Source organism: Megascapheus bottae, chromosome 2 (assembly GCF_031878675.1).
Source record: "Megascapheus bottae isolate mThoBot1 chromosome 2, mThoBot2.hap1, whole genome shotgun sequence".
Classification (NCBI taxonomy): domain Eukaryota; kingdom Metazoa; phylum Chordata; class Mammalia; order Rodentia; family Geomyidae; genus Megascapheus; species Megascapheus bottae.
Genome location: NC_143510.1, coordinates 33073246 through 33096878, shown reverse-complemented (window position 1 = coordinate 33096878; position 23633 = coordinate 33073246). Strand labels below are relative to the sequence as shown.

General features: G+C 40.4%; 1 protein-coding gene across 17 annotated transcripts in view; it reads left to right on the top strand.

Moving 5' to 3' along the window:
• The window catches only part of Magi1 (membrane associated guanylate kinase, WW and PDZ domain containing 1), a 504671-nt gene that overhangs the window by 374750 nt on the left and 106288 nt on the right, over positions 1-23633 (top strand). For all 17 annotated transcript variants that reach the window (XM_090323644.1, XM_090323635.1, XM_090323681.1 and 14 more), the window contains exon 3: positions 14928-15047. In XM_090323644.1, coding sequence (XP_090179770.1) covers positions 14928-15047 — 120 coding nt within the window. The remainder of the gene's footprint in view (positions 1-14927; positions 15048-23633) is intronic.

The window sequence follows — 23633 nt, the reverse complement described above, 5'->3', positions numbered from 1 at the left end:
CCTTTTCAATCTTCAGTATTCTCGTGGGCCTGTTAATATGAGACTTAGGGTGGTGATGAGGTTTGAAGAGAAGAGCGTTAAGTATTCGTACCAAGCCAGAAACATTGACTAACAAGCATGATGTGGTGGAAGCAATGGTGGTAGCAAATGGTAATGTCATTAAATACCTACTGTTGTGTGTGCCATCATTGTTGTGGTCACTGTCATTGTCATCATCATCATTATCACCTTTTAAGGATACAGGGCTTGAAACCTAGGGCAAACCATTGTTTCTGAAGAGTACCTGCTCTTCTATTTCCTTAATCTCTGTAGAGATTTCTGCATTGTTCATCGAGAAGGTACTACTTTCTACACTAAGCTTTGGGATGCATCCTCGATTTCCTTTTCAGTGTGTGACAACTGACCTTCTGAGTGGCCAGAGTGTGCTGTTGTTATGACAGTGTTTTGTCCCCAAGAAGGATTGCGCTATGTTGTAATGAATATTGGCTTGGTGAGTGAAAATACAGTGGCCAATACAGTCACTCATGGCTGTGAGTAGTGATGGGACCAGTGGATGCTGACTGTAGGTGTCAGGTCTTCTCCCACTTAGCCACCAGCTGCTTATTCGTAGCTTCTGCTTTGTCTGCCCCATGCATGTCTTTCCTTGGAAAGTGGAAGAAGAGACCTCAACAAAAACTATCAGGTCCTCTGTGGTCATTATTTATATTTTCCATAGTTTAATTTGATCTACACATCCTTCCCTGATGTTACCTTAGTCAGTATTCATGTAAGTTCAAAGCTTCTTTTCTCTTACAGGCCTCATTTCCTGTTTTTGCCTATCTAAAACAACAACAAAAACAATGTCTTATACGAAATTTCAGAAGATGATTGAGATTACTATTAGAATTACTAGCTTTAATTTCTTATGATTCCTTGCACATATAACTTGCATCACATGTTGAGATTGAGGGATGCTTTCAAGATTTCCCAGCTGGCTCATTTAACTCCACCTCTCCTTGTTTTGTTTTATAGCTAAGCCCCTTTGAAGGCCATGCAGTAGTGTCAAGATTTATTAAACACTTTGACTATCTGTTCCCCTCTGGGCATAAATGTGGGTTTCCCCTGAAGATGAGAGAGTAACTACTGGGTAAATGGGTTCCCAGACAGGTATTTGGTGAGACCTCCTTATAAGAGCTGCCAGGTCATTTGTCACCAAGCCAGGTCAGCCCCTGCTGACAGGCAGCTAATGGCAGTTGTGCCTTCTTCCAGATTGACGAATCAGGTTGCTTCCCCTGCCTCCCTCTCTGCCCTTGACCAGCAGGTGCTCTTGACAAGAATGATGAATTAGATGAAACTCAACAGTGAGAACCACTAAAGCGCCACATGATATGGCATTTAATTAATATATGGAAAAACAATAACAAAATCATTTTTTAAAGCCTAGATAGTTTGCATGTCACAACAAAGGAATTATCGTGAATGAATCGATTGCAAGCTTGCTGTCCTCAATAAAAACAGCTTGGTTTGATCACCAATTGGAAGTTATCTGGGATTACATTAGATCCAGTTTACAGAGATGACAAGGGCATAATTTGCATTGGAGGGTTAATGAGAATCTTGCAGGCTTAAAAATGACATGACATCTGAAATCGGGCCTGGTTGAAAGGGCCAATTTCTCTCAGAATCTGTGTGACAATTTATCCTTTATTAAACAATTATTCAAAGTTAACTTGTAATCGCTAAGATTTCGGCTTGACTTTTAAAATACTGACCACGATGGGTGCACACCTATAATCCCAGGCTCTTGGGAGGTGAAGATTGGGAAGTTTGGTAATTCAAGACCAACCCAGGCAGAAACTTGGCAAGATACTTCTCAATAAAAAAAAATAATTCAGTCGTGTTGGTACATGCCTATCATGCCAGCTATATGAATAGAAAGATTGTGGTCCAGACCAGACCAGGCAAAATCCTGAGACTCTACTAAAAAAATAACTACAACAGAAACTGTTGGATGCATAGCACAAATGGAAGAGTGTCTGTCTAACAAGAAGCTACCTAAAGTGGCTTAACTTTCAGAATGAAGAAGAATAATTTGTGTGTTGCATCCATCAGGAATGTGTAGTCTCTCCCCTGAACTCAAGTTCTGTCAAGAGCCTTATGCTGTAATGAGAGAATACGATTTCTTGTTGAGAAATGAGCTCATTAAGATGAGGGTGCCTGGCTGGGGTTTGGTGGACCTCCATTCTTCTGGAGTTGCTCTTAAGTCCACCTGGTTTGGGAATGTAACACATAGTGACCAAAACAACCTGCAAGCACAAGATGAGGAAGTGGATGGTCAGCACCAGGCTGTGTTACAATTTTCTGGGTATCAGCTAATGTTCCCCCATGTGGCGGGGTAGGGGATGTAAGTGGGTTATGAACCCCAGTAGTCACAAGAGTGCAATCAACTTTTGCTGTCCCACACTTCAGTGACGAACTGGTGCTAGGGTGTCTCCATCTTTGCTCAAAGACCCACTTGTTGAATGTGTCAGGATTGGTGCCCAGTCTAAAGCCTTTTTTCCTATGGTAAATGCTGCTGATAAAAAAAAAGTATGTTGGCAGGGGGGGTACACATGGTCGGACAAAATGGAGAAAGGGTCTTTAATTTGGTCTGCAATCAAATTTTAGGGTAGATTTTTTTCCCCTAAGGTGCTCTTTCTACTATAAAAGTCACACATCATTACAACAGTGATATTCTTTTCCTTGACAAAGGCCTAATTTGTACCACCTCCTCTTTATTCATTCAGCATCTTCCAGCTCACACTGTACAGCATTTTCTTTTGATGACTGACAAAGCATTATGTATATTTGCTGGGAGCCAAAATAGAATTTATGTATTCATGAATATTTGGCTGTGTACCTGGGTGGGCTGCAGGAGCTCTTATACTCAGGTAAAATGAGAAACGATGTAGACATAAAAACATACGCTTCCTTTTTTTTAGATTCACCTTGCATTGCCCCTATAATTGCTCAGCCTTGGTACTGAACCTTACTTGACATCTCTCTGTAATCATTGTTAGACAAACACTAGATATTCATTCACTTAAAAGGAGCCAAAATAATACAATTGACATGGAGCTCAGGTATTGAATTTTTACAGTTAGGCACTGTCATGAAATAAATGGACATTATTCTTGTGAATTAGCACTGGTGCTTCATGAAGAAAGATTGAGCAAAATGATGTTACTTAAGATTAAGTTGGCTTTGTGATTTTTTTATGGAAAGATAATACAAAGAGTTATAGTTGGGTGTACTTGCTTCTGAAAGCTTTGAAAAATGATTATTAAAGATAAAACTTTGGTTAAGGTTATGGCCTCTTTGGAGAAAAAATAGGTAGCACATGTAGAAAATTTATGGTTCTTGTTAGCACTATAGGAATTGGTCAATAGCTTGTTACTACTGCTATTTACTCCCATTCCTCTCAGTTTTTCTTTTCCTTCCTTCTCCCCTTTCTTCCTTTCTCTCTTTCTTTCTCTTTCTTTCTTTCTTTCTTTCTTTCTTTCTTTCTTTCTTTCTTTCTTTCTTTCTTTCCTTTTCTTTTCTTTTCTTTCTCCTTTCTCCTTTCTCCTTTCTCCTTTCTCCTTTCTCCTTTCCCTTTCCCTTTCTTTCCTTTCCTGTCTTCCTGCCTTCTTTCTTTCATGCTTATTCTGGGACTTGAACTCAGGGCCTGGGTGCTATCCTTGAAAGATCGTGTGTGTGTGTGTGTGTGTGTGTGTGTGTGTGTGTGTGTGTGTGTGTGTGTTGCTCAAGGCTACTTGCCACTTGAACCACAGCTCTACTTTCAGCTTTTTGCTGGCTAATTGGAAATAAGCATCTCATGGACTTTCCTGCCTGGTAGGTTTTGCACAGCTACCCTCAGATCTTAGCCTCCTGAATGGCTAGGATAGCACTGGACCTGCCTCCTCCTTTGTCCTCTTTATCTTCTTCTTCCTCCTTCTTCCTCTTCCTGTCTCCCCTCTTGCCCCCTCTCTTGCTTCTTCTCTTCTTCTCCTTCTTCTCTCTTCCCTTCCTCCTCATCCTGTAGTGCTAAAGATTGAATTATGATTTTGTGCATGCCAGGCAAACTACTCAGCACTGAGCTAGCCCCAGCTCAGTAACTGAATTCATGTCCTTCCACAGCTACTTCTGTGAACTGGTATAGTGAGTGGGGTGGTAATAATGTTGATAGTGGTTGCTATTTGTTGAGTACATATTATATATCTAGACTAAGCATTTACATGTATTATTTCATAGACTACTCACTTGATCTTGTGATCTGTTTATGATTATTATTCCCATTTTAGACATGAGAAAAGCCAAGGCCCATTTTGTTGAACTTGGCCCAGGTTGCAATTTGTAGATTCCAGCTGGAATCTACAAAATCTGATTGGAGATTTTGTAGTCATTTCCTGTGCTGACATTCAGGAAGAGTCTAGGTTTCTGTCCTTTTTAGGAAACTCCTATAATGTGGTCAGTGATTTCACACTTACTCTGCATTCCCATAGTGGAAGGAATAAAGGAAATGCTGTTAAAAATTTTGAAGCATGGACTACATCATATATTATTATGCATGGAAATAAAACAACTCATTTACCAAGTTGTGATAGGCATGTGAGCAGAGACTAGATTCTACCTATATAAGCATCTTAATAGTTGAAACTATTAGACCAGGCAGATTGCCAACTTTCCATCTTCCTGCCTTCATCTTCCAAGTGCTGAGATTATAGACATGTGCCAACATGTCCAGCCTCATGCAATATTCTTTAACAACTATTGGCATAAAAATTGCATTCCATACAACTTGCCTTCTTAAAGTGAACAATTCATTGGTTGTTATTATATTCACAGGACTAAATATGCAACCATTGTAAGTATTTAATTATAGAATATATGTACTTCTCTCCAACGCCTTGCAAAAAGAAACTATAGGCCAATTAGAAGTCACACTTGATTTTTTTTTTTTGTAACTAAAAAAGCAAGCTGCCTAATCTGAGAAGCATTCAGCATTCAGTACTGAACATGCAAATTTACCTAATTTGTGGAAACATAATATTCTTAATTAATCACAGGTTTTACTGAAATAATCATTTTATAAGCCTTTGAACATCATCGAGCGGAAATGGTTGGAAAAATCAGTTTGTTTTCATATTATACAAACAATTGCTGCAATCAATTCTGAAAAAACAAAAGGATGCCCTGTCCTCATGGAGCAGGTCTGTCCAGTCTGAACTTCTTTTATCTCTGAAAGCCTTTAGATGGAGCCTTACTGAATTCCTCTCAGAACAAATAAGTGTCCAGATACTCCTCTAGAGTTGATACTTGATATATTGAGGATTCTTATCTTTATTTCGTGAATGCTTTTACTACTACTTGAGATGAATCCGTGACAGCTTGAGAAATTTGCTTTATGCTTTCCAGTGTTTAATGAATGTAAGGTTTCTGTCCATTTTATGTGTGGCAAGTTTTCGCTCTGTCAGAAAGGGAAAGTGATTAATACTCTCGTGCTTCTTATCACCAAAGGTTCCTTCTGCACGGATTCTGGACTGCTTTACTTGATTATACCGGCTAGGAGACTGTGAGATGGAGTTCCCCAGATCTTCTGTTGTGGATTCATGCAATTTTGAGAGGCCCCACCAGCCTTCTGTGACCCTACCTTCAACCACCATAGCCCTCTTTCTTTGACTTGATGAGGGCTTTGACTTGATATCTTTGACTTGATATTGGTTTATTTGTCCCAAATGAAGAGTTATAGGACTCAATAGACCCTTTTCCTCAATCCTATTTTATCTTCTCACCCTTTCCCAGTTATCTTTTGTTTATGTAGATGTTTCACTGCCCTGGGACAATAAAATTCTATATTTGAATCTTGCTTCTGCTACTAACTAGAGGAATAATTTTTAATAAGTCACATGGTTTTGCCAACCTGTGATGTGAGAGTAATATTACTTACTTACAGAGTTGTTGCCAGGATAAATGTTGGCTTAAGTACAATTTTTTTTTTTTTTGCCAGTCCTGGGCTTGAGATCAGGGCCTGATCACTGTCCTTGGACTTTCTCAAGGCTAGAACTCTACCCCTTGAACCTCAGCACCACTTCTGGCTTTTTTCTATGTGTGTGGCACTGAGGAACCGAACCTGGGTCTTTGTGCATGCTAAGCAAGCACTCTAGCACTAGGCCAAATTCCCAGTTCCTTAAGTACAATTTTTTAAAATAAACAGATTTGTGTTTGTGTGTACATGCCAATGCCGGCACTTGAACTCAGGGCCTATGTATGCTGTCCCTTAGCTTTTTCTCTCAAGGCTGGCATTTTTCTACTTGGAGACTCTTCTACTTGAGCTACTTTTGCTTTTCTGCAGTTTAATTAAAGATCAGAGACTATCAGACTTTTGTGCCTAAATGTCTTTGACCCACAGTCTTTAGATCACAACCTCCTTAATAGCTAGGATTACAGGTATAAACCCAACAAATGAAAATTATTTTTAAGTGCTTTAAGTGGACAGCTTGAATCTTTGCATTAGCAATTGTTTTGCATCTCACAGTCATGCTGCTTTTGTCATCATAGTAGCAGATCTTGAAGATGTGAATGTAAAAGAAGGACTTGCCTGCAGACAGCCACGGTCAACAGAGTGTCAGAGGTGGTTGTCTATTGGTTTGTCTTACACTAGCTACTTCCTTCTGAGCTCTAACCTTTGCTAATGGTTGAGAGTCATTTGCTTGCCTCTTGTACCCTCTTCTTCTATCACCATTAAATTTCCTCAGCTCTCTGCTTCCTTGTAAGATGACATGTCCACCCTTCCAAAAGCTGAGGGCCACTGCCTTCCAAGAAAACAATAGATGGAAAATGTGTGTAGTTTCTCCTGTGCTACCTCACTTGGCATTCAAAACTTCTTTCCCTTCTTCCAAAATCACTGTTGTTGTAAAGCAAAGAGCTGTCACCAGTCTCATGAAAAGCAAATGGAGTGTTTCCCATCTTTGATTCTGGGCCCCTTTCTGGCCATCAGTGGAATAAAACTAATGCAAGTCCTTGTTTATCTCAAGTGTTTTAGATGGGATGTGCTAATTACATAGTGTCCTCCATGTGGGATGGAATCTGATGAGTTCTGGCTTGAGTTCAGTAATTGTCTTTATGCACCTGATGTTAAGCAGCTGGGCACAGTGTTCTTGTCTGCAATTCTAGCTTCTTGGGAGACTGAGATAAGGAGGATCATAATTTGAGACCAGCCTGGGTAAAAAGTTTGTAGGACCCTCCTTGTCAACCAGTAGCAAATTGTGGTAACAAATACCTGTCATCCAAACTCCATACAAGACTGAGAACTGCACTGTTGTGATTCCAAGATAGCCCTAGCAAAAATGTGCAATATCCCATCTCAATAGAACAAGCTGGGTATGCTGGTCCATGCCTATCATCTCAGCTAAGGCAGGAAGCATAAAATAGTCTCATCACAGTTCAGGAATAGGCATGGAGGGGGGATGAAATATAGTCTAAAAAAAACAAATCAGTTCCATAAAAGGCTCTAGGCATGGCTCACCTGCCCAACAGGCATGAAGCCAACTTCAAAGACCAATATTGACATGAAGAGTGAATATTCTGGTTTAAAAGCTGGGGTAAAAAATAGAGCACTGAGGGCTATGTTCCTATGTTCCTGTCCTTTTGTTATCATGGTTGGGAAGAAGGGAGTCCCTGGTCAAAACAATGCTACCAAAGGAGGTGAGTTATATTTTCCAATGTGCAGACACCCTATCTTCCAAGTTGTGGTTCCCGCCCTTTTTACTATTCAGTCAACCTGCTTCATTCCTGTCTGTTTACTAATACTCTGTAGAGATGCTAATGAGGCGAATCCCTTCAGGTTTCTGTGAAATAGTGCATCAGCTCAGGTTAGACTGTGGCACAACTAAATTCTAGATTCTTGAGGGAATTTGAAGAGGACCCAGCTTTGCTCTGATGTATACATACATAGCAACTCTCTCTGTTTCTCCATCTGTGTCTGTGTCTGTGTCTGTCTGTCTCCCCCCACCTCTCTCTGTGGCACCAACATTTCAAGTCTCTCTCATCTGAGTCTCTTATCACCACCTTGGTGATATACCATTATGATGGTATTTTGGATGTAGGATCTTTGGGAAGGAACCAAGTTGGATTTTGTCATGAGGGTAAGTCCCTCTAGATAAAATTAATGTTGTTAAAGAAGGAGGAGACAGGAAAGCTTGCTTTCACTGACTTGAAAGATATAATAATAATGAGAAAAAATGCAGCTTCTGCAAACCAGGTAGAAGATCCTTAGCAGACACTACTGGATTTTGTGATAAGAAAATTTAGATAGATTCCAGATCAATGAAATAGCTTTATTTTTATTGTGTTTATTTTTGGTACATATTATTTATGACTGGATGAAACAGATTCTTCATTGGAGATAATGCAAAATGTTTCTTTTAAAATAAATGAGTCTGTCTATCCGTTAGAGCTGGGACCTGCTTCTTCTCTTGCCCTTGGACTTCAGAACCTGAGGTGGTCTGGCTTACACCTGTGCCCTGTCTCTCAGGGCTCTAAGTACTTTTACCTTAGGCTGTGACCCTACCTACTTCCCTGCTTCTGAATTCTGTTTTGGATGCTTCAGGGACTTCAGGGTCTCCAACATTTAAATGGCCTATATGGGTCTTTTGAGTTTCCATAAACTCGTAGTAAGTCCCCTTTGATCTCTGTAAGTAATATCACCTGTCTATACAGTTTCTGTTGATCTGTCTCTGGAGTTCTCTTGTGCAGCCCTAATCTCCTGTTCATCTTTTTTTTTTTTTTTAAAATAATCTCCCAATCCGCTCTCTGGACCTCTGCAAATTACAAAATAGAAGCTGTAAAGTTCACTCTTCATTAGGTAGTATTATGTATATGTGAGCAGTGACTGTCCCACAGTCAAAATACAGAGCATCCCCATCCTTTTTGTTTGTTTTATTTTTATAATTGTTATTTTTAAAGTCGTGGAGCCTGAACTCTGGGCCTAGGTTTTTCAGCTCAAGGCTGCCACCCTACTCCTTGAGCCACAGTGCCACTTCCAGTTTTCTGGTGGTTAATTGCAGGTCAGAATCTCACAGACCTTTGTGCCTGGGCTGGCTTTGAACCATGATCCTCACATTTTAGCCTCCTGAGTAGCTAGGATGATAGGCGTGAGCCATTGCGCCTGGCTGGAACATCCCCATTCTTACCCCTGATTGCCCGGGGCTGCCCCTGCTCATTTCACTCCTGTCTCCCACCCCTGCTGACCACTCTTTGGATGTTTATCCCTGTAGTAGTTTTGTCTTTCTCAGATCAACGTTTATGGAGAATTGTAGCCTCTTGTTTCTGGCTTCTCTTTTACTCATCCTTATGTATTTGCAATTCATCTATCAGTAGCCTTGCAGAGTAGCAGTTCCTCCAAGGATTGTTCCATAGTTTAACCTATTCCCAGTTGAATAACTTGGAGTGGTTATGCATAAAGCTACGGTAGATGCTAGTGGCAGGTTTTTGTGTTTTAATTCTCTGGGGTTAATAAGCATTGGAATAATAAATTTATGCTTAATGATTTTGTTAGCATGTCTTAATTGTACAGCGTAAGGAATCTTACTGTGATTTTTCAATCCATACGTATAATTTACATCGATCAATTTCTTTTCTTTACATTCATGTTTACTATAGAATTTTTTAGGTATCAAATGACATGTCATGTGCATACAGTTTACTTAGATCATATTCAGTACCTATCTGCCTTTTTCTCTCCCTCTTCCTTCCTATTTTCCAATAGTTCCACTCTTTTTTTAATTAAATAATTTTTATTATGATTAATAGAAGGGTTACATTATAATCACCAGATAGAAGGTGCATAACTTCAGAAACATTGATACCCTTTCTCATGACATGGTCCCCATTTCCCTCCACCTTCCCCCCACCCTGCTGGAAGGGGAGAAATCAATAGTTCCACTTTTATACGAATGTACTCATTTCTGCTTTTTCTTAAGATCTATATTCTACATATGAGAGGGAAATATATAGTAATTTCTTTCTGAGTCTGGATTGTTTCACTTAACATCATAATCTTTGGTTTCATTCACTTTACTGCAGATGATATAATTTCATTCTCCTTTATAGTGAATAAAACTCCATTGTGTATATATGCCATATGTTCTTCATTCATTCATTCTTTGATGGCACCTAAACTGAATCCATAGCTTGACAATTGTGAATATTGCCACCATAATATATTTTGATTTTCTAACAAACTCTTCTCCCAAGGGGATAGATGTCATTCTTGTTCTTGAGAGTTTTAGTCATATTGGCATCTGATATTGTAAACAGAAAAAATTTAGCTGGGTGCTAAATATAATGCTAAATACCAATCCTAGTTGAGATCTGGAGGATCAAAGTTCAAGGTCCAGGCTGGCAGAAAAACTCACTAGACTGTCTCCAAGGTAACCAGCAAGAAGCTGGCTGGAGGCATGGTTCTATTTTTTCACATGGTCTATATTTCTAATGGTCTATTTTTTTCACGTATTCAATGGTTCATTTTAACACCTGAAGTAGCTGCATGTTTTTAACCCTTGTTAGGTTTTAATAAACAGGACTCAGATTAATTTAGTAGCAGGTGATGATGGCATCACTGAATATTGACAGTTTAATCATAGTAGGATGACGATGGCCCTATTAGCAAGGTGGCTTTGAGTCCATTCGGATAGTTGCTGAGAAAGTTCTCAACAGAGGTAACTTGTCTGGGAATCCATTGGTGTGGGGAGTGTGAAGCATTAGGAAGGGGCTTGTCAGTGTTCCACCACCAGAATCCCCGCTCTCCCACCCCCTGCCTTGTTCACCTAGATATTTCTAGACTAAAAAGAGGTTGCCAATGAGCAGTTTCCTGTCTTTAGCCTTGGGTGGTGAAGTTTGATGATAAGGAAGGTCACTTTATGATTTGCTCCACTTGGGTCACTGAAGCCAGTTATACTAAAAGTTTATGAACCTTGAAATGTGCATAAGAAGCAAATAGCCACTCAGGTTTGACTAGATGAACTTTGTGTGTGGTGGGGTGGGGGTAGCATGGGTGATATTGCTAATACTTTCTGAAACATTAAGCAAAAAAGAGCTCAAGGGGCCGGGACTTTGGCCTAGTGGTAGAGTGCTTGCCTAGCATACACGAAGACCCGGGTTCGATTCCTTGGTACCAGATACACAGAAAAAAAAAAAAGCCAGAAATGGTGCTGAGGCTCAAATAGTAGAGCTCTAACCTTGAGAAAGTCCAAGGACAGTGCTCAGGTCCTGAGCTCAAGCCCACAACTGGCCAAAAAAAAAAAAAACCTCAAATTCATTACTTGGACACAAATCTTGCAGGCTGTTTTTGTTGTTGTTTATTTTGTGCCAATCGAGTGATAAAATAATACCATCTTTTCATCAGTTTCATGTGTACTGTATTCTTATTTGTTAAGACTGAAGATGTTTGACTTGAATTCAGTTTCCAAACTATCAAAAGAAGTACGTATCTATTGCTACAACTCAGAATAGAAGAGCTATTAAAGGAAGAAATTGTTCAGTTCATTTTCCGTTTGGGAAGCCACCCTCCAAAGGTACCCTCTTGCCCCTGTCAGCTATTATTTCCCTCTTGTCTAGGTGATTATGAACTTATGACACGTGCAGTATACACATAACTTCTTAACAGTGTACATACTGTTGGATAACATGTTTGTATTACTTTGCAGCACATTCCAGGCGTTTCTTCTAGCAGTGGTGGGAAGATTGAACCATTCTTTACAGTGTGCTTGTAGAGAGAGCAAATACCTTCTCCTTGGGTGTGGATTACCACTATACATTCACTTGTTTCTGTATTAGTGCATAGTCCTTTCTCATGGTAGATTTGCCTTTTGTCTTGTTTTATTCTGCAACAATTATTGCTCTAACCACAGTACCACAAATACCTATCTCTCCCCCCCCCCCCCCCCCGCCCAACCATGTGCCATAGCCAGTAAAAACCAAATAGAAAAAGAGTTTTGGATAAAACTTAGAATTTGACTAGATCATTTTCAAAGCATTAATGAACTGCTAAAAGGAAGATTTTTGTATATCAATCAGCTCAGGATGTCTGGATGTCTTGCTATGTCATGTGAAATTTGTTTCTTACTAATCTGAGAGCCAAAAGTGATTTGGTACACAGGAGAGAACACACTGAAAACCAGGCACCTCAACCTCATAATCTAGAGCTGTGTCCACTTGCCTGGTTGAAATCATTAGTTGCATGAGTCTATTAAAATTTCAAGTGAATAAAAATTTAAATTCAGTTCCTCAGTCTTCCTAGCCATTTTCTAGCTCCAATGTTAGTCGTGTTATGGAGTATCTTCAATCAAGGCCAAAAAGTTGTATTGGGTAAGGGACTGGTTTGAATGCGGAATGACAATGGACTGCCAGAAACTGTCAGAACTGAAATTATGGCTTTGCCATTTATTAAGTGACCTTGGGAGGATTACATTCCCTCTTCAAGTCTCAGCCTTCTCATCAATACAGTGAATATAATAGCAACCTTACTTCTGTGTTCTCTTGCAAAGATCAAATATAGTGGTATTGATTAGGTGCTTAACACCTTGTATCAGACATATCATCCACAAGATGGAAGCCATTCTTTCTCAGTGTTGAATTGCATTACAGTTCTTTTTTTTTTTTTGATAAAAGAAAACTGTGTGTTCATTAGCTTAAAACTATTAACTGCAAGATATTGTTTTTCTGACTTCCAGCTAGACAAACAGAAGGCCTTATTGTTAGCTGCAGAAAACCCCAGTTTGTTCAGCCTGATACTTTCTTTTTTCTTTCTTTCTTTTTTTAAAATCCTCTGTCTTTGAGAAACATGCTTGAATTTGTTTTACTTCTCTTTGGTCAGGATGTAACCCTTTGGCTTTGCGAGAAACGTGGTTTATAATAATTGTACCGACCCCAGATGGCTCCTGAAAACCCTTTGAAATGCCATCTGTCAGGCGTGTGTCCAGCCGGCAGCCTGTCATTCTGCTACAAGAAAGGAGGAGGCGGGGCCCCTCCCTGTGTCCTTTCTCCCTTCATCACTGAATGGAGCCTGGTACGTAGGAGCAGACCCAGCATGAATTGCTGTGAGGATAACTGGGAGTAGACCTCCTTTAGGCCAGCAGCATGGGAAGGTTTTGTCTGGGTAAAATAAACGCTGAAGGTCCTGTGGGTGGAGAATTGCCTGCCTACCACCTCTTTCCCCTGCTGCTCAGAGACCATTTGGAGAATATTTTGTAATGTGGGGAAAAAGATGTCTCTGTGAGTGTCATTTTTCCCTCTAGTATGTAGCATTTTTGAAGGCCGTGGTTATTTCAGATCCTTCCAAGAAATTAAGACTCTGAGGGTGACTATTATCTTTAAATTTGACAAATTGAAATTCACAACTATGAATCCATAAGATGGTTACAGAAAGAGGGAGAAAAAATGAAAAACAAAAAAAACCATTGTCTGAACTTAGAATATTTGTAAAACTCACAAAGCTTGTGTTTGTTTTTATTTTATCTTTACAAAAATGAATGAAGTTAATAGAATTTAAGTGTGGAAGCTGAGCCTGAGAGTTGCTTTTTAAAACTTATTTAGGACAAATTGTATCTCAGCACATTTCAGAGGAAACTATTCTTGCAAAGTATTAAAATCACCCAGGATAAGGTAGACTGTTTTACAAATAGCCAGATGAACACCTTTTTTACTTGGCTCCGAAACCTTATCCCCACTTCTCATATTCATGTCTTTTTGGTTGCTTCTGTGTAAGCTTTCAGGACCTGTTTCCTGTTCCCATATTCTGTAAGCCAGAAGATATTTGTAAATTGGGTGCACAAGGTAAGGGAATCATGGCTGTCTAAAGTGGGTGTGCAGATCAGGGGGTCACATGATCTGCAAGAATTAGAGGTACAGGGCATGCACAGTTGGTTATTTAATTGCTTTAAAATTAAGGGAAGAGAACCTGAGGAATGGGGGAAACCCCTACTTATTATACAGAAGAACTTTACATCAATACCATCGACAATGATGCTTTACACAGACTGAGTCACGTTCATCTTATCTCCTCATTTGAAGAAGCAGAGCTCCCATGACATCATTCAGTCTAGGTTTCCTCTACACACAACATGATTGCTTTAGTTTATCTTCTCTTCTTGGTTCTGGGTAAGCCACATTCTGCCCATTGCCTCAAAGAGTTGAGACTAAGCTAAAACAGATCCACAGCCCAGCAACTGAGCAGGGTAGGCTTAGGCTTCATTTCATAGAAGAAATTGTGACATTGATTAGCCATTGAACACATAACCAGGTTAATTCAGGGAAAGAGTTTTTTCTTTACAATGTAGTGTCCTTCCTCTGTAGGCAGAACACATGGGTGGCCTCTTTTAACCAAACATATTAATTACATAGACAGAAGCCACATTTTAATCCCTGGGAGATGTCCAACCACAGATCTTGGGCAATCACATTTCTCCAGTGATGTGTTTTTGCAGTGGGTGTTGTTTTCTTCAAAGGGCCTATTACACTGGAACTTGCCTGATGTATCAAGGAGCACAAGGATTTCAGGGGCTGTGAGAAAAATATAAACTCCTTAAATTCTGAGCTTAGGATAGATAACGTTACTGTTTACTGGAGTCTTCAGAGCTACTGGTAGTAAATGTTGTCTGGGTAATACCCAGGCCACTTTTCCCATTCAGTACATTTTAAGCAACTGGCAAATCTATCTCTGAGTTGCTAGTTGCTTGGTTCTGTCCTCCTTCTTGAGTACGGAAGGAGGATGCTGTACTCTTAGAAGAAGTCTCCTTTCTCTGTCACTGCACAGGTAAGTGGGCTGGGTTCTCAGCATGCCAACTGACCGGACAAGTTCTTTTAATTATATGTGGAACTTCTTGTTCTGATGTCTGATGGCTTCTCTGTACTTGTCTTTCCTTCTACAGGCACAACCCGATCTCCCAGAGAAGGAGAGGTGCCTGGAGTGGATTACAACTTTCTAACTGTGAAGGAGTTCTTGGATCTTGAGCAGAGCGGAACTCTTTTAGAAGTCGGCACCTATGAAGGTGAGAGTCTTGGCAGTTTGGGGGTCACAGAAGACATGTCTTTTCTGTGGACGGTGCTGAGGGGTCCAAGCCATCCAGGCAAATGTGTTACAAGCTAGGGAAGTCTAACCATCTATAGAAGTTTAACCTTAATACAATAAATCGTAATGAACTATACAGAATAGAGTTTGAGGAAACTCTTCCAGATAGATGTTTGTTTTGTCTTTCACTGCCGAGGACAAACTCAGGGACTTGCACTTGCCAGGCAAGTGCTCTTCCACTGAGCTAAATCCTCACCCCCACAAATAGTACAAATCGCTCCAGTTTTCTCTTTTACCTTATGCATTTCAGTGTGGGTGTTGGCCGGTGTCTATGCAGACATGTGGGCATAGGAAACATAGGAAGAGCAATTATGAGCAATCATACAATGTGACCTTGCAGGAAGGATTGTTTCCATATGGGAAGAATGGAATGCCACTGTGGCCACTAGTTGGTATTTGATGAATTTCTCCTAGGAGAAAATATGTTTACAGCTCATATCTCAAATAGTGAGATTCTTTTTCTGTCTTCCCTCTGCCTGCCTTCCATTTGTAAATGGAAACTTTGTAGTTTCTGATTTCTGTTCTAAAGTGTGTGTGAATATCTCACACCCATGTGCAAATATGTATAGGATCATCACAGTGCCTTGTTCCCTTTCTTTTCAATTGGAGCTTCCTTGGTCTGTACTGTGCAATAATAGACCACACCCTGTTTGCCTCTTTTTCAGACTATTTCGTTTCTTTGTATCAGTCATTTAATCAGTTCCCTCTAAATAAGAATTGGGTCACCTTCAGTTTTTGATCTTTCAAAATCCAGATGTATTTAGTAACATTTAATAACAAATAGCAAATGTGTATCTATATGTATGAGATAGGATCCACAGGTGGGAATGCTCAGTCAAAACCAATTATGAAGGACAGCTTACATGTTCCTCTTCTTCTCCCTCTCTTTATTGTATTGTAATGTATTTAACTTGTTTCTCATAAATGTGTCTTTACATACATGATGTTAATCCTTTTAAATAAAAGTTTAATTGATATGTAGTAATTATATATTTACTAAATACATGTTTATAATATGTAAGAATCAGAACAGACTGAAATATCCATTCCCTCAAATCTTTCTCTCTCTTCCCTCCCTCTCTCTCTTCCTTTTCCTGTCCCCTCCTCTCCCCTCCTCTCCCCTCCCTCCCTCCCTCCCTTCCTTCCTCCCACCTTTTTCGTTCTTTCATGCTGGAAATCAAACCCCGGTCTTGTACATACAAAGAAAGCCCCCTTCCACAGAACTACATTCCAGCTCTTGATTTTTTGAGCAGGGGTCACACTACATAGCTCAGATAGACCTTGCATTTCCTATAATACCCCAGGCTTGCTTCAAAGTTGTGATTTTCCTGCCTTTACTTCTCCAGTGATGAGATGACAGGTATGTGCCACCATGCCTGTCATTTCTTTGCATTGGAAGCATTCAAAGTTCTGCTGTCTTAACTATACAGTTAGTTATTGGCTGACTAGTTACTCTCCTGTAGAATAGAACATTATAAGTTACTTCCGTTCACCTTCCTCCCTGTTCCTATGCATCATCTCCTCTTCATTTCCCTTTTCTCCGCACCCTTCCCAGACCCTCAGTAGAACACTTAGAGGAGGTTAGAAGATACAGTATTTGTATTTGTGAGCCTCACTTATTTCAGTTACCATAATGTTCATTCCTGCTGATGCAAATGATAGGTTTTATGGCTGAATAATAATGAAAATTTCATGACTGAACAGCCATGTTATTTATCTGTTTCTCTGCCCATGGATGCCAGGTCAACTCCATATCCTGGTCATTGTAGCAGCAATAAACATGGAATATAGATTTGTCTTTTTTTTTTTTTTGGCCAGTCCTGGGCTTGAGCTCAGGGCCTGAGCATTGTCCTTGGACTTTCTCAAGGCTAGAACTCTACCACTTGAGCCTCAGCATCACTTCCGGCTTTTTCCATATATGTGGTACCGAGGAATCGAACCCGGGTCTTCGTGCATGCAAGGCAAGCACTTTAACCACTAGGCCAAACTCCCGGCCCTAGATTTGTCTTTTATACAGTGATAAGTTTTGCAGAATAAAACATTTTTTATTGGCTCAAACTGTAATTGTGTTTCTTACTTTCTAAGGATCCTCCATATTATCTCACATAATGACTGTATTAATGTACATTCACTGTATAAGAGTTGCCATTTCCTCCCCATTTTTGCTAATATTTGTGACTATTTTTAATCTTTTGGATTCAAAACTATTCCTATTGGAGTGAGGTGATACCATATTGCGGATTTGATTTGTATCTTCAAAATTGTCATATTTTCTATAAACAATGGTATAGTTTAGCTTTTTTTTCCCCTCCCTTCAGTCCTGGAACTTGAACTCTTGGCCTGGGTACTGTCCTTGAGCTCTTCAGCTCAAGGCTATCACCTTACCCCTAGAGCCACAGTACCACTTTAGTTTTCTAGTGGTTAATTGGAGATAAAAGTCTCGTGGTCTTTAGTGCCTGGGCTGGCTTTGAACCTCGATCCTCAGATCTTAGCCTCCTGAGTAGCTAGGATTACAAGCATGAGCCACCTGCCAAGCTAGTTTAGTTTTTGGATTGTTATTATTTGAGACAGAAATGGCATGATACTAAATCAAATGACTAACTTTTTTGTGTGTGTGTGAATATATATGGGTATACTTTATTTTTTTTATTTTTTATTTATTTATTTATTTTTTGTTTTTTTTTTAATTTTTTTTATTGTAATTAGTAAAAGGGTTACATGATATTTGCCAGATAGAAGGTGCATTAATTCACATACATTGATACCCTTTCACATGTCTTGGTACCCGTATCCCTCCCCCCCCTACACCCCCCACCCGTCTTAGCCCCTGTGAGTGGAGCTATGTGGCCTCTGGCAAGTTGTATAATTGCTCCTTGTCTGCTTTTCCCCTTGGTAAAGTGAAGATAATCACAGGGCTTCAGTCTAGGTAGAACTAAATCACACAATGATTGGAAAGGGCTTACCCAAGCGCCTGATCCATATGAGCTCTCAATCAACATTAGTTCTTTTATTTACACACATGACTGGCCTGAAATTGCAACTACAGATCTTTCCCAGTTCCTCTAGTCAGCAAACCAGCAAATATGCCCGTAAAATATCTGTTCCTGTGTCTCACGTTCTAACCACCTTTTCTTCTTTATGCTTTATTACTATATTATTATTATTATTATTATTTTATTAGGATTTGAACTCAGGATTTTGTACTTTCTAGGTACTCTACTACTAGAGCTATATCCCAAGTCCTTTTGTTTGTTTCCTAGTAGATCCTAGAGCTTGAATTCAGGGCCTAGGTGCTGTTCCTGAACCTTTTGGCTCAAGCTACAGCTCCACTTCTCTTTTTGGTGATTAATTAGAGCTAAGAGTCTCAGAAACTTACCTTCGTGGCCTGGCTTCCAACTGAGACTCTCAGATCTAAGCCTTCTGCATAGCTAGGAATACAGGCATGAGTCACTAGTGCCTATACCCAGACCTTTTTAGCTTTACTTATTTTTTAAACAGGGTCTTCAGATTTTGTCATTTTCAGACTACACTCCTCCTATCTTTGCTCCCCATATGGTTAGAATTAAAAGCATATATCACATGCCCAGCTTATTGGTTGAGATGGAGCATCAAGTCACTTTTTGCTTAGATTGGTTTTGAACTGCAGTCCTCTTCTACTTCCAAAATAGCTAGAGTTACAGACGTGGGCCACCAAAGCTGGCTTCCTAACCACCTGTTTAACCTCTTGGAATTTCTTTTTCTTGACCATTATGGATTCCAGAAAGGGAAAGTCTAGCAGCATTAAAAAGCAACACGCTTTTAAATATTGAAATAAATGTAGAAGATATACTCTACTGCTCTGATACATATTCTCCAAAGACCCACATGTGGAAGACTTGGTCCTCAGTGCTGTTGTGAAGTGCTTGAACCATTGCCTTTAAGAGGCAGAGGTTAAGTTGGAAGTTATAGAGAGCTGTGTCCTTGAAAGAGATATTGGGAGCCAGACCTCTCCCCTTGCTCTCTTGTCACCTCCTAGTCACAGGAGTGAGCAGATTGTCACCTATCTCAAACCAGGACCTGTTCTGACACAGGCCCAACCCAAATGAGTTACCAGGTTCTGGAACCTATGAGGCTATAAGCAGCTTTTAAAAGTGGTAAATTAGGAGGCCGGGAGTTTGGCCTAGTGGTTAAAGTGCTTGCCTAGCATGCATGAAGACCCGGGTTCTATTCCTCAGTACCACATACATAGAAAAAAGCCAGAAATGGTGCTGAGGCTCAAGTGGTAGAGCTCTAGCCTTGAGAAAGTCCAAGGACAGTGCTCAGGCCCAGAGCTCAAGCCCAGGACTGGCAAAAAAAAAAAAAAAAAGTGGTAAATTGGCCTCTTTTCAGGGAGGGGCCAGGGCACTGCTGCAGAGGGGCTCTTGTTCTTCAAGCAATATGGGAGAAGTAAATCAACAAAGCCCCAAAGCCCAGTCATAACCTTCAGATTTGTTTCAGGCTGAATGTTTATCTGGGATTTTGTGTTGGCAGGTCAGTAAGATTTGAGATCTAGAATACAGTAGAACTCTTTTCATCGTTCTGTGGACCTGATGTCCAGAGGAAGACTGATCTAAGACACTGGCCATATACCTGTTTGTCCAGATCATATAACAGACAGGGCCAGGGTGCTGCAGCTTCCCTGCTGCATGAAAACGGACACTTCCATCACAGCCTTGCTGAATATTCCATGTATTCATTCATTTATCCATTCATTCATTCATTCAAGATACCATTCTAAATAAATGCAAATGTGAGAGCAGGTATGATCACATGCTCCTGTAATCCCAGCTATTCAGAAAGTAGCATTAGGATGAGCACAGTGCAAACCAGAGGGCAAAAGTACAAAAGCCTGTCTAACAAATAATAAAAAGCTAAAAGGGTTTTAGGAGCATGGTTCAAATGGAAGAATGTTTGCCTAGAAAGCTCTTACTACTGCGTTCAATCCCCAGTATCACTAATTTTTAATAATTATAAATATTGAATATGAATATGGTCACCTTTTTTAACTGTTCAGTGGACAGGACACATTCAAGTAATGAAAGAAAGAAACATAAATTTTCTTTCCAGGCCTGGAGCTTGAACTCAGGGCACTGTCCTTGGCCTTTCCCACAATTAGGGCTTCTACCCCTTGAGCCACAGCACCACTTTTGGCTTTTTCTGTGTATATGGTACTGAGGAATCAAACCCAGGGCTTCATGAATGCCAGGTAAGCACTTTACCACTAGGCCACGCTCACAGCCCCAACATTAAATTTTAAGCATCAATCTTAAGGAATCCTTTGAAGATCTTCTGATCAGCATTGAAATATTGGAAGGCTTTCTCCATAGAACAAGCAACTGAGCAGAGAGTAGGTGTGTAGGCTGGATTTGGTGCATTTTACCGCCAGCTGTTCTTGCAGCTAACTGTGCATTGTATTGGTGATGGTAATAGTGAAGAGTTCACTGGCTCTTGAGATTTGTTCTAACTAAGCACAAATTTTAATTATTGTGAGAAGAAGGAAAAGACTGGTGATAGCATTCCTCTTGGGATAACTCCTCTTCTTGTCTTTTAAAATAGGGCAGATCGTGGTACATGTGCTCAAATAAGAAATGAATACTGGCCTAGGCCTATAATCCCTCCTTTGGGAGGATCATGAATTTGCTGCAGAGCAAATTTCAGGCTAGTCTAAGCTGTTTTGTGAAACTTTTGTAATCCTCATTGCACTGGAGGCTGAGACCTGAGGAAACAGGAAGAATCTACCTGAGTTGAAAAGAAGAATCTTCTCTCTAGTTAACTAGCAAAAAAAAAAAAAAAAAGGAAGTGAAGATGTGACACAAGTGATAAAGAACCAAGTGGTAAAGACAAGGAAAAAGCCACACATGAGGCTCTGAGTTCAAGTCCCAGTAATGGCACACACACACACACACACACACACACACACACACACACACACATATTAGTGGGCCATATTTGGGGAGAGAGTAGGGCTTTGTTATAGAACTTTCTCTCTCTGATCAACTGTCATGTTGATGGTATTTCCATCAGGGTGGCCCCCATTCCGCTGTTATAGAACCTGCCCTTCCTCCCTCATGGGGCATAGAGGTCCTTGGTGGTTTGTCAGTATGCTCCGCTCTGCAGGTGGAAGCAGCTCCTCATTGTCACTGGGCAGAAATGATATCAAAGCATGGCAGAGCAGATAAGAATAAACTCCTTGGCTCAACTTCCTAATTGTGCACTGAGCTCATTTGTGTGATACGATGCTTGAAATACATCAACAGAACCATTCCCTTTGCCTTGATTTTTTTTTTTTTCTGTTGACATTTTCGTTTGGTGAGACAGGTTGCTGCCTCTGCCTGCCCTGGGGATTTGTGCAGGAGAGAGAGTGTACAGGGATGAACTATTGGGGGCTGGGGGAGTGTGCGCATATGGCTGTTTTACAAATGCCTTTGGGTAGAACCGGCCTATTATACAATGAGCCCGGCAGAGGTTTTCGCCTCAGCATAGAAATGTCGTGCCAGAGTGACATTTGGAAATGGAGTTATGGATTGCATATTTCTGCATGCGAATTAGGAAGGGGATGTCAGCCTCAGTAATGTGATTGTTGTGCTTCCTAGAAGGTCTACACAAAAGCAGCTGTCAGCAGCATACTTTTAGGGGACACAGAGCTAAAGCAGGGGTGAAGAGAGCTCTTATTTGCCATTGAGGAAAATGAGATGGTCTTGGAGTCCTGTTCTAGGTGCAAAAAGCAGGCTGTTGTGATAAACTCTGTTGGCAAACTCTGTCATGGAATGTCCTCTGTTGATAATGAAAAATAGCCAAGTGAAATCTGGACGCGCCCCCCCCCCTACCCTTAGCTATTCTGTGCTGATGAGGGGTCAGGGCCAGAGATTCCCCATGGACTTGTAGAGTTCACAGCATTACTATAAGAAACAGAGAGATCTGTGTTTTAATACAATCCTTTTCTCATACACTCTATGACTCTCGGTTTCTTTGTCTGAACATTGGCATGTTGGTGCTGTTTCTGTAAGGTTAGAAATGTTCTCTTGTGTTCTTCTGCTTAGTGTCAAAATCACCTGGCCCCAGACCTGCTAGCTATTCTTATTCTAATGCTTACACACATAAAGAGAACAAGGAGTTTGTCAATACTCTCACCGAAAAGAAAGATTTGAATGTCTGCAGGTTCTGACAACCAACGATGGCTTCTCATTCTTATGTCTGTCTTTCACTTCTTTTCAAAAGGCTTATCTTATAGATAGAAACACAGTAATGAATCTCCTGGTACTCTTCACCCCATTTACCCTGTACTAGCCAAGGGACCCTACAAGGCATGTATCTATGCCTCAGGGCCTCTGTGGTCCTCATCGACAAAATGGGGACAGTACTCTCCATGAAGTGTGGTCTACGCATGACAGCAGCAGCGTAGTAATCTGAACATTGAGCTCAACTGACTTGTACAGGAACAACTGTATTTTATGTGCTTCCATGTTTGCACATCGGAATTGAGTAGCAAGGATGCATGCTAGAGAATGACTGAGGATCATGTTTCTTTTGTATTTTTACATTTTATTCCCAATGCATAGTGCCATGCAGATAGCAGAAAAACCATCTGTAAGGAAATGAGTGAAAAGGTAAAACATGATAACTCTGTACAAGAGAGAGACCATACAAATTTGATTCATTTATACTTAAGGTCTCGGGTTATGGTCTTTCTTCAATATTTTATAAAGCTCTAAAAATTGATTTGCATTCTCCATTAGTTTTGCAGTATGTGTCAGAGAGCATTCTCTTTGGCTTGGCCAAGGTCAGAGGTTGGGCCTGTTAATTAATTGCATTGCTTTCCTCGGCCCTTTGCCTTCCTCTTCTTTCTTCTCTAGCCACCATCCCTGTTGAGTTTTACTGTAGAACCCGTTCTGGAAGGAGCAGCAAAGAGGACTTGAGAAGGAACCCAGGCACCTCAAGAAGGGTGTGCCGGGTCCCATGGCGACTGTGTGATGGTCAAACTCGTGACTCCCATGAACTGTGGTTCTTAGGTTACCACTAGCCACATGGTAACCTTAATTAAATTTCCAGCCAGATCTAATTCTTCTGATGACCTGTACTTCATATCATCCAGTGGTGCAAGATCCTTGACCTAGAGACTTGTGCATGTAGATAATTTGTAAAATGTTGTGCTTCTGCCATGGCTAGACTTGGCTTGATAATAACCAGTATGGAACCTGGTAAAGTTTCTGCATGATATGAGATAGGATCTCAGATTTCTGAGTTGCTACTCAGGTCAAATAAGATGTCAAGTAGACTGGGTACAGGCAGTGGAGGACTGAGAACTTAGAAAGTAGCCAGCCTCGCTTGTTTTTGCCCAGTAAAGCTAGTTTATAGCATCATCACTTCTTTGGCCAAAAGCCTGGTTCCAAAATGGATGTACCCAGAATCAATCCATTCAAAGTCTATCCTGTGAATTCTTGAGGATATCTGAGAGTTTGAGGTTTTCATACTACTTACTTATGTTGCT